Below are 11,350 nucleotides of genomic sequence, written 5' to 3'. Positions count from 1 at the left end.
GCGCGGATGGAATGAATGCCTTTCGTAACGGCCTGAAGGTGTCGCTATCAATTCTGACGTGTCGCGCCATCTTTTAGGCAATAACGTAAACACAAATTTTTGTCGAGGCCTCAAAGACCAAAAATTACTGTAGAAGTTCTCAAAGGCCGCGTTGTTCTTCGAGTGCACGACAGGATGAACGGCGACCTTGGTAGAATCACAGATAGTTTGGTAGGCTAGCTGGTGCTAATTTGGCTTCATAATGAAGTTAAAGCGAGCGGCGCTAGAACAAATTCGACGGACAAGACGAGCACAGGGCATGCGCTTCACTCACAACTGAAGTCTTTATTAGCTAAGCGCCTCGTGCTGGACAAAAACAAAGTTGTTCCATTCCATTTATACAAGCACACAAAGTATAATTACCCCCCCCCCCCCCAAAAAAAAATTAATAAAAAAATCTGGCTGCGCATTTTGCAAGACATTATGTGTGGTGGCTTTTGTAATTGCTTGAAAGATTTAACAGCCCACTAGTCACATAATTCGCATTGTGAGACGCGTGGTTTTTAATTTTGCTGTCCTCGAGCCATCATAAGGAAAAGGTTCTTGGGATCTTTATGGTCTTGGCAACTAATATGACATACACTCAAGTACGTATTCAACATGACATATCATTCATCACTCAGGGAGAAGAGCGGTACCTGCGACACACCTGATATATGTCTTGTTCAAACTGTGATGACATTGGCCCAGACAACACTCGACGACCTGAGGTCGTCCTCATATGGTACAAACGTCCTCGGCAGTTTCAGGACGTCCTCATTTGGTCCTCTAGTCGACACTTGCAGGATTATCCCCAAAATGCCCCTTTGAGACCTTTTTAAGGACGAAGAATTGTCCTGATATCGTCTGCTCGAGGACGTTTTGAGGATATGCATGTTTCGTAGGTGCATGCAGCTTTCGCAATTCGTGTTTGGTTAATTTTCTGGCTGTTAACGAATAAGTCCACGGGATTTCGTATGCCTACTTTCGAGTCATAATAGTAAAGTACTTCTCGATCATTAAAATGAGATAGTTACACGAGGAAGCACTTCAAGCCAACACGAGAAAGACGTGTTCTTTTATTTATTATTTATTTATTTACTTTGTAAGTGATCGTAGGCCAAACTTTCTGCCTGCACGTTTTCGTTGGTCGTGATCTACCGCCGACGTGCATACGGAATTATATCGCACTGACTGTGGTCTGACCCGTTTCCCCAATGAACGCACGTGCGGCAGACCAAGTTTGGTGCGAGTATAAACGGTGTCGGCTCCAAAATGAATGCAGGCGTGAAAACTGTGAATAGCGAGCACGTTATTCTCGAGTGTCCAGTGTTGCAATGCCGCACGGTCCCATCGAGCAGACGACAACTGACCATGCTGACGACTGGGCTGGCCTAGGTTATCGTGAATAGAGCAGCATTGGAACTAGAACGCTGTGGGAAAACGAATGGGCGACTGAAGTTGTGGTGGTGCTAACAAAAAAAAAGCAGTACCTTAATGCGGTCACCATGCGCAGTCAAGGTGCTTTTAAATCTGGATGTCTACGACACTGTTTACCCATTTTAAAGTGACGCAACTATCATCATCATCATTATGGGCCTGCAGTAAGTCAAGTCGAGTCATTGGTCGAGTCAACATTCCAATACAACACTTCTCGCCATAGAGGAAGCTTCTCGCAGAAGCCCTCAAAGAATCGTAAGCATGCCAGGTGAGTGTCTTCTGTTAAATTTTCATATTGAAGTTGTAAGCCGCAAAGGTAAATAAATAAAAAAAGAGAGGACAGTTGATTTTCAGCCTCGCGCTGTATATCTTTACTGCTTATTCATGTATGTATGTACAAACCAACTGACTAGCCTAACAACGTGTTCTGGTGGTGGGTGTTCTTTGGTCTAGCCACCATTCTACTGTGCTCTGTGCTGTTCAAGATGGCTGAGAGCGCGGATCGCAAATTTCGGCGTGAAATTAATCGGCGCGTCAATGCTAGTTTTCAGCTTATTGACAGTGAGGCCGATGTCATAAATGACACGCGGTACGTTGACCGAGATTCCCGCAACGCCGAAAGAGAGAGCGACTTGCCCTCCGAGGCTTGTGCGGTCGACCTCGAAGACGGCCATCGTCGCCTTTGTGTTCATGACAGAGAACGGCCTTCGGCACACTCCTCGATCGTTCCAGAAACGGATGTGCCCCAAGGACACGTTTTGATTTCTGGCGACGCGTGCTACCCCAGCGGCTGCAGTGTTTCTGTGCCTCACGATCACACAGACTTCGAACGGCGTGCCTTCCATGACAGCAGCGCTGCGGCTTCGACTTCGGCGACCTCGCAGGTGAGGCAGAGGGATTCTTTCGAATTGGCACCGACTGGGAGTAACGAAGAGCAAGTTTGTGAACGCGGCAGTGTGGACAGCTTGCTGGCCTTTCGTGAGAGACTGCAAGCGTGGGCCTTACAATCTCGCGCATCGCACACTTCAGTTACATCGCTCTTGAGAGTACTACAGTCCCACGAATGCTTCAGCGCGCTCCCTTCAACTGCAAGGGCATTGTTACAGACGCCCAAGAAGTGCCTGGAAGTGTTGCAGCTGGCCGGCGGGAAATACCATCATTTCGGCCTCAGTGCAGGCCTACAGCGAGTGCTGCAAGATTGTGCAGAACTACCAAGAATTTTGAAGCTTAGCTTCAACATTGACGGTCTGCCGGTTTCAAAAAGTTCACGGGGCCAATTTTGGTGCATACTGGGACGCATAAGTAATTTGGAGGACAAAGCACCATTTATAGTGGGTGTTTTTTTCGGAAGCAGCAAGCCCAACAACGCGAATGATTTTTTGCGACCATTTGTTTGTGACATAAATGCTGCTATCACAACAGGGATTACCATTGGAGAAACTGCAATTCCTGTTAGCTTGTATGCCCTCATATGTGATGCACCAGCAAAGGCATTTGTATTATATGTCAGAAGCCACACAGGCTATTACAGCTGCACCAAATGTGACGTAAAAGGTGTCTACTGTGAGGGCAGGGTGTGCTTCCCAAACGTCAATGCTCGCAAGCGAACAGATGACAGCTTTCGCTTAAAAGTCCAGGAGGAGCATCACACAGGCGAAAGTATTCTTGAGGAACTTCCTTTTGACCTAGTGAAAGATATACCATTAGATTACATGCACCTTGTGTGCTTGGGTGTCATGAACAAGCTCTTGACACTGTGGGTACGTGGCCCAAAAGTGACCAGACTTGGAAGCAAAGTGCGTCTTGAGATGTCGGAAAAAAATTCTCAAATTGCACGGTGTGTTCCATGTGATTTTAGCCGAAAGCCGAGGAGCATTGCTGAACTTGATCGGTGGAAAGCGACTGAGTTTCGCTTTTTTCTTTTATATGGAGGACCCGTTGTTTTGTCATCACTGATTCCTGCACACATGTACAAGAACTTCTTAGCTTTACATGTGGGGATCTCTGTTCTTTCCACACCAGCTGCACCTGCAAGTGAGATAGAGTATGCCGGAAACATGCTCAAGTTTTTTATCCGGACATTCATAAGCATTTATGGCAAAGAGCATGTTTCACACAATGTGCATGGCCTGTGTCATTTGGCAGATGATGTTACACACCTTGGCCCCTTGGACTCATGGAGTGCCTTCCCATTTGAAAACCATATGTCCTCGTTAAAGAGAATGCTGAGAAAGCCAGACCTTCCCTTGGAGCAACTTTGCAACAGGCTTGCTGAGCAGGCACACCGTCCTCTGAGGCATAAGAAAACTGAAAGCCATGTCGTATTTGCTGCAGAGCATGCTGACGGGCCACTTGTTGCTCCATGCCGAGGCCCCGAGTTTAAAAAAGTAACATTGCCTGGCAATGTCATTCTTAGAGCTGAAAAGAGAAATGGGTGCTGTAGGCTAAGTGATGGGTCAATCGTCGTTATTGACAATTTTGCTCATCTCCCGTGCGGTGAGCCATGCATAATTGGAAGGAAGTTCCTCAAGTGTGAAGATTTTTATTCTCTGCCATGCCCTTCCTCCATACTGGGAATTTACTCAGTGTCTCAGCCTTCTAGTCTGCGGTATTGGCCTCTGAAGAACATCTCACAGAAATGCCTGAAAGTGTATTTGAAAAGGAAAAGCATTGTTTTCCCTCTTTTGCATGCTACAGTGCACATGTAATAAACTTTCACAACTGTGTCAGAATGTATACAGAATTTGAATTTGGCTTCTCTTTCTTTTGCAAGGTCAATACGTTGTCGTTCTCTTCCCAGAAGAGGATGATACATCTGGGATCATCCTCAAAAGTTGGCTGAAAGGCGACGGCTGCCTGTGGCCTCGACAAACTAAATATGTACATAGTTTGTTGAAGGCGAAAGCGACTCCAGGGGCTGACTGGATAGAAGTGCCTTGCACTGTTGTCCGAGAATTTGGTAAATTATTCCTTATTTATGCTGTTTTACTGCACGTTTTTCAGCGATTTGGTCAGCAATGAAGTAAAAGGTATGTAATAAACTGCAATTTCAGCATTGTAACTCTAATTGCCACTTTAGATCAAAGTAACTTCTTAAAAGTTTAGATGGGTTCGAGAATATCAGGAAAAGATATCAGAAGATGGCTTCGAAGAATATCAGAAGATAGCTTCGAGAATATCAGGAAAAAAAGAACAATTATGCGAAATCAAGTATCTCATATTTTGTGAATACTTGCATGTCAGCTGTCATTGCAGCAAAATTTAAATGATCCATTTTAATATCATGGGTGACTCTTAGTACCTGCTTGGTAATGACTTATGCAAAGGAATTGGAGTTCTACTTGTTATGTGTGACAGATCTGAGAAATGATCATGCTTATCATTTAATTAGTAGTTGTTGCCCTTCTTTCTGCAGATACATATGCCGAAGCACGGGCAAATCTGCCAAGGGTAGAAAATGGATCCAACTTGGACGGCGAGGCAGAACTTGGGAAAGGCAGAAGAAAAAAAAATAAGAGATCCTATGAGTCTGAAGATGATGAAGGGGCACCATCACCTCCAGCTTCAATGATAAGACGTATAACACCATTTTTGAACTTTACGTAAAGTGAACTGCTTGTACTTATGTTTTTTAATAGTATTGAATCTTTTTACATCCTGCAATGCCTATTTTACAATGATAGCCCCACGGAATTGCTCACACTGTTTTCTGTTATCTACCGCCAAAAGTAACACTGGGTTATCTGGCTTGTGTTTGAGTACAGCCGTGTTTGAGTACAGACATTTCTAAGTCTGTTATCCACATTATCTTTCATTTGAAGTCAATAGCAAAAGAACAATCTTTTCATGAAAGCATTAAATTTTTTAGGATGCTTGCTAATTAAAATTATGTGCTTAAACGTGGAAAATTTTTAGCATGAAATATCTGTTGTCAGTAAGAAACCCTGCAGCTTCTTCAAGCACACTAGTATACTTGCATGGCACACATACGCAAGCATTCACTACTTGCAGAAGTTATTATCAGGTAGCACTACTAGGCATTCTTAACTGTAGTGGAAATCTTATGTACAGATGAAAACTAACAGATGGAAGCTCATAGTGATCACTGAGGATCTCTAAACAGGAATAAGTACCTAAGACAAGCTGGTCAACATTTTCATACATGGACGTATTTTCGTCAAAGGCGCCTCATCATTCTTTGCATGCTAGGTTTCAAAAAAGTTACAATGATGTCTTCTTCGTGGTGTTCTTCTTGTAATGCAACACATAGTGTCAATGTCAGTACTCTTGAAATTAACATGGGGAAGGATGGCAAGGACCTTTAATGATGATGTGCCCACCTATCAAAATGTCGATCATGCTGACTAGAGGTACTTCTTCAAACAACCTATGTAGCATTATATTAATGTATTATGTTTGTGTAATTCCTGTTTTATGAACTTTGTACTTTTTCAGAGGCCGTGAGGCGAAATTTTCCGGAAACAAAAAAAAATGACATCGAGTGTGTGATTAAAGTGTGGCTTCGGCATGCTGGGGAAAAGCTCCAGAAGCAGCGCTTAAGAACTTCTCGCACTCACCATGAGGGTGAGTTTTATTATCTGTGCTGTTGAAGCTATCATAACATATGATACTTTTGCTGTTATAGTTTAAATAATTTTCTTGCCTTACTCGAATTTTGATGTGTATGCAAGCATGAACTATATAAATCATTTTCACCATTATATAATGGCTAGTTCGTACCTGCACATTATGGTAATATAATTTTCATTTTATGCTTTCAAATCTGGCATGCTGTTATTGTCTTAATATTCTTATTGATACTCTAAATTCACTTGTGCTTCAAGATATGCTGCTTTCTATTACTACAGAATGTCTTCAAAGTGTCGCGTTGTCAAGCCCATCGGATGAAGACCTCTGAAGGCACAGGGCAAGAAGTCTCATCTAGTGAAAACTGCCAAGTTTCATTCCTGAAAATAAACATGTTTTCTGTGCATTGCTGTTTTTATTGCTATACTTGAAGAAATTGTTACTGAAACCTCACAGGCAGTGCTTTAAAGAGTGTGCATGTTCAGGCACTTTTGATTGATCAGTTGTCATTTCAGCGCTCCAAAAGAAGAATTAGAGCAACTTTTCGTAAGGTCTGATGAGTGCCTAGGTCTTGTATGCTTCGTCCTCAAAAAGTACTAGACTCATCATAATGTGCTCTTTTCTGGATGCCCTGAGGACGATCTGAGGCCGGACAAACGGACTGGTTTAGGACCACTTGAGGTTCATTTGAGGGCTTCCTCAGGTCATACTTTCGTACGGTGTAGGTCATCCTCAGGACAACCTCAGGTTGTCGGAGCGTTGTCTGGGGGTATTGCTGTGCTTTGTGTAATGGGCTGGCAGCATTCAATGACCGACGAGAATATTCATGAACGACTGGCAAAATTAAATGCGCAATATTTAGGTGCCAGGAGCTGTCTGTGAATGAAAGTTTCCCATGCTTTGTACCTATTTTGAAACACTGCAAATTTATGAACTGCACATTTATGAACTGCACATTTATGAAGATAGACTTATACTGGGAGGAAATGCAAATATTACGGGTATTCTTAATGGGGAGAGTTTCTAACGTGAGCTTTGATCCCCATGAATAATTAAGGGCTTCTACGACCACATGAGTGACAGTTTGAGCTGACAGGCGTGAAGGTGTCTCCTTTAAAGTATTGTTGTGCTGGTATATAGATCGAGTCTCGTTAAAGTATAGTACGCGTTGTCGCTAAGCACTTGACAACTGATTAGGGAAACATTGAACAGCAAGTGAACGAGCCGCCAAGAGCAGCGAGATAGCTGTTGGAATTGAAGCTAGGTTGAAAGATTTCAAGACATGTGGAATTTTCGTGAGGCCAAATGAAAAAGTTTGCTCTTAAACTACACACAATTATTTGATGCTTCGCGCAGAATACATAATATATAACAAATTTGCGTGACTACTTTCCAAGATTATTCATTGCGAACATCGTGATATGCGTATCTATGCTGTTTTAAAGTAAAAGAAGAATTATTTAGCACTGCAAAATGGCATTTTAATAGTGTTATACATTTGATGAATCAGACGAGCTAACAACGGTGAAGTAACTGGGAGATTAATTAACAACTAAATTCACAATTTTTTTTTTTGGCCGCTGCCCTCTACATGGGCCAGTATCATTCTGTGAGCGTTTGATTGCTTAAACGTTGAGAGCTGAAAATGATCTTTTAAGATGAATATGGCAAAACATATTGGAGAACAAATATGCAGCTAACAAGATTATAATATTTAAAGTAGAAGCTTTTTAAGGGGCTATTGATGATTAAACTGTGTTATGATCCTACTTTTCAGACGAGTCCGTGTATTATGTATGCGAATATCATCAAACCTGCTGTGAATGAAGTTCGCAATAAGATTCTGCAGTTTTAATTTATTCTAAAACTGAAGACATTGAGCTCATAAATAATGAAGAACTTCAGACGACACAGTGGCAGTGGAATTCTTACACTTAATTATTAGCGTATGGATACTGAATATTACAAGCAATTGGACGGTAATTCGTCATCATTCAATGTACGTATGTGGAATGAGAGTGATGTGTTCAATAAACTAAAGGCAATTCAGGCAAATCAAATGTTTGATTGATATGTGGGGTTTAACGTCCCAAAACCACTTCATGATTATGAGAGACGCGCAAATCAAATGTTAACTCTGTGGTTTCGCCTGAACAGATTATGCCATATATGCCATATAAAAAGGAAAGAATAAAAATGACGTGATAAAAAGCTCAGGGCTGTAACTAGACATGCCGGAGTCACTGTGAATGTACCCCTATATGTGTAGCCATAAAAAAGACGGAAGGGTTGCATGCAAAACTGTTGTAAAATGTGTGAACAAGGTTAAGAAATAAAAATAAAGCACTAGGTCCAAATGTATCGGCTGGGCTGCTCCATGCCACCCATTCACAGGTGCTATCCCGCTACTGCAGAGCGCGGGAGCTTTTGCCTGCTGCGTTTCCGCCCTGGGCCGGTTCGCTCCTCCTTAGGCGACCTGGTCGCCCTCGGGTTCCCCTGGGGCCACCATATCGACGCCCAGCTTAGCGCGGACACCCGATCAACATAGGTCAACATGGGACAGGACTCCCAGCCTCAACCCGTCCACTAGTGCAAGCCTCCAAGTAGCTGGATTACAGGGGCACGCCACAACCCCCGGCGATGAAGCGATGTACAAACGCGAGCATTTGTATGCACCATTCTCTTGCCCTCATAAATTTTTTTTTATTATTTTGGTTTGGGAAGCCCTCAGAGCATGAACTGTCATTAGAAATTCGAGGGTGCGCACCGCAAGAACGTCACAACTAAGAACTGATACAACGCACACATTTCGACCTTTGCACGACGACATACGAAGGTTTGCTTTAGCGTTGCCAGATGCCGCCAGGGTAGCGGGAACTGAGATTAAAAAAGAGTAAAGCCTGCCACAGTCGCTCATAGATGGCAACACGTATCGCGCCGGCGTGTAAATGCTCGCTAATTTTTTACTTAGAAGCTCCAAATAAATGTTTCATTCCCTCCTCCCCCTCTTTCTTTCTTTCTTTCGTGAAATTATCCACTGAGTATACCTCTGTCGGCTGTTCTATTTCTCGAAGGGCGTTCGAAGAATACAATATTCCGAAAAAAGAAAATCATAATAGACAAAGTTGACAGAGTTCAGTGCTCGTAGTTTGAACAGTTTGGAGTTCTTCCTCGCGCGTTGTCAATCTTAATATCTTGTATAAGGTGAGTAATGACTGGAATGCAACGCATTAGTTATCGAACTGCATCGTTTTATAGCGAAAACTGTTATGAGATTGTAACAAGGGCCGATTTTGGCGACGAAGTTGTCTGCCGCCGCTCCGTGGCCGCCGCCGTCGGTGTCCACAATCGCTGTCGCGCGAAATAAAACAAAAAAAAAGCAAACAAAAAACTAAGGAATAAACAAGATTCACAACCAGGGAGTTTGCGAGGCAGACCAGTAATCTACCACAGAATGACCCTTGTGTTGAAAATGCGTTGCAAACTAACCTTACGCCTTCATGCTGGCTGAATGCCGGTTAGGATATCACGTTAATATGTGTAATGGAGCGTTTCAGACGAGTAAAATAACAACGTACCTGTCGTCACGCAATGCGAATTGCGTAAGGAGTGGGCAGTTGAACGCTTCCAACAAAAGGCTCAGATATATTTCTTCATGGTCGTCAGCCGCAGCACCAACTCGATGCACATATATATAACGCCTCAAAGGTGCGTAGCAGGCACCACGCCTCTCAGACGAACGACGAAGGCTACTAGTGAAACAGCGCGCGCTTCCCTACCTCAGGATAAATTAAGGGTGATTTATGGCGTACTGGGTGCCATGCAAGTTTATCTGGAGAAGTTGCTTTGAGAGTGTTTAAAAAGTTTATGTGTTTAAGGCCGCTCTTTTAGATTTAGTTATGATGTGCAGGAGAGTAGAACCTTGGACTGTAGTGGCACATACATGCACACTGATGTGGTCTGGCAGTTTCGTTTCTCTTTCTCTTTTTAGGGGTGAAACTCTTTATAGCGGCACCCGTTCGTCTTCTGTAGTATGTAACAAGTATAACATTTTGACCTCCAAGGTGGTGCCGGTGACAGACTTCTTCTGTGCGTTGTTGAACAATAAAAAAAGTGCTCAATGTACATGTCAATGGCTGCTGATGGAGAATGAGAGACAGGAGCATTCGGCTTTTAGTTAACGCGCAGGCTGCGATCACCATTAGCAGCCACTGGCATGCACATTGAGCACTATCTAACATGAAAGGGTTGCTACGTTGTACTCGCTAGGTGTAACCTCCTTAGCTTTAGAAAGGTTTAGCGAGCGTTGAGCCGCAGTGCCATGAATACAATGAACTTGTATTTACCATGAATGAACTCGAGGTGGTTAAAAATGGGAAGTAGATACGAAGCGCAAGCCGTAAGAAAGTAAAAGCCGAATTCTCCGCCTCTCATTTCCCATTAGCAGCCATTGGCATGTACATTGAGCCCTATCTGACTGAAAAAGCTTGCTACGTCATACTCGCTGGGCGTAACCTTTTTGGTTTTCGAAAGGTTTAGCGAGCGTTCGGCCACAATGCCATGAATACAGTGAACTAGTAAATACCATGGACTCGAGGTGGTTAAAGGTGGGAAGTGGACCCGAAGCGCAAGCCGTAAGAAAGTGTGCGTGTGCCACCTCTCGTTTAGTCCTTGGAATGTCGGCTGAATGGCGGTGCTTCTATATGGGGAATATATGATGAGAAAATGCGAGATGGTGGTACTTGGAGCGTTGAATAGATGGACGAACGGACACACAGACAGATGCATGGATGGACGCGTGAACGGACGCGTGAACGGACGCAGGGGCGGCTGCATGGACGAACGCAGGGACGGACGCACGAACAGATGCACGCACGGACGGGCTGATGGACGCATGGACGGTCACACTGACGGACGCATGGGCGGACGGAAGCAAGAACGAATGGACGGACGAATTCTTCGCCTCACTCTCCATCATTCACTCCGTGGATATGCTGCCATTTTTTTATTGTTGGCTGCGTCGGTGTGGCTGGAGGATCAATGGGGACGACTTTTCGCCACCTGTTGTTGTAGTTATGAATGATACATGTTCCATTGTTATTACTCCACCTGCTCACATAACCCATTTTTCTATAGCCCAACAAAAGAACACTGCCTGTGTTACTTATTATGTAGTATTGTTGACCTATGTACACAGCTGATGAAGCGTTGCTCAAATCTACTGTGTGTTCTCTCTTGCGAGCCAAGAAGCAATGAGGATCGCCTTTATTGCTCTTGCATTTGTTGCTGTAGTGATCGTATGCCT

The 11,350-nt window shown here is 43.6% G+C and overlaps 2 protein-coding genes across 4 annotated transcripts in view; both read left to right on the top strand.

The window, feature by feature from the left end:
• Positions 1-1,578: 1,578 nt before the first annotated feature.
• On the top strand, positions 1,579-6,451 carry LOC142761786 (uncharacterized). Of its 3 annotated transcripts, none has more exons than XM_075867426.1 (4): positions 1,579-1,726; positions 4,232-4,417; positions 4,874-6,042; positions 6,327-6,451. In XM_075867426.1, the coding sequence occupies exons 1-3, from the start codon at positions 1,720-1,722 to the stop codon at positions 5,062-5,064; spliced, it is 384 nt and encodes a 127-aa protein (XP_075723541.1). In that variant the 5' UTR covers positions 1,579-1,719; the 3' UTR covers positions 5,065-6,042; positions 6,327-6,451. The 3 variants fall into 3 exon arrangements, with proteins under 3 accessions (XP_075723541.1, XP_075723540.1, XP_075723539.1); XM_075867425.1 differs by lacking the exon at positions 1,579-1,726 and adding an exon at positions 1,929-2,342; XM_075867424.1 differs by lacking the exon at positions 1,579-1,726 and adding an exon at positions 1,929-2,342 and having other exon boundaries at positions 4,232-6,042.
• A 4,801-nt stretch (positions 6,452-11,252) lies between these two features.
• LOC142765105 (uncharacterized) overlaps positions 11,253-11,350 on the top strand; it is a 15,532-nt gene continuing 15,434 nt past the window's right edge. The window contains exon 1 of the mRNA XM_075865682.1: positions 11,253-11,350. This exon is cut by the window's right edge and continues 26 nt beyond it. Within this exon, the coding sequence (XP_075721797.1) occupies positions 11,298-11,350 (53 nt within the window). The 5' untranslated portion in view covers positions 11,253-11,297.

Source organism: Rhipicephalus microplus, chromosome 6 (genome assembly GCF_043290135.1).
Source record: "Rhipicephalus microplus isolate Deutch F79 chromosome 6, USDA_Rmic, whole genome shotgun sequence".
In the NCBI taxonomy this organism is placed as follows: domain Eukaryota; kingdom Metazoa; phylum Arthropoda; class Arachnida; order Ixodida; family Ixodidae; genus Rhipicephalus; species Rhipicephalus microplus.
The sequence above is the reverse complement of the archived record's forward strand: the minus strand, read 5'-3'. Positions and strand labels throughout refer to the sequence as shown.

Bases quoted from the DNA above. Each gene is read 5' to 3' on its own strand.
- LOC142761786 (XM_075867425.1), top strand. From the start codon at position 1,944: ATGGCTGAGAGCGCGGATCGCAAATTTCGGCGTGAAATTAATCGGCGC. The intron at 2,343-4,231 runs GTGAGGCAGAGG...TTCTTTTGCAAG, and splicing joins CGACTTCGGCGACCTCGCAG to GTCAATACGTTGTCGTTCTC.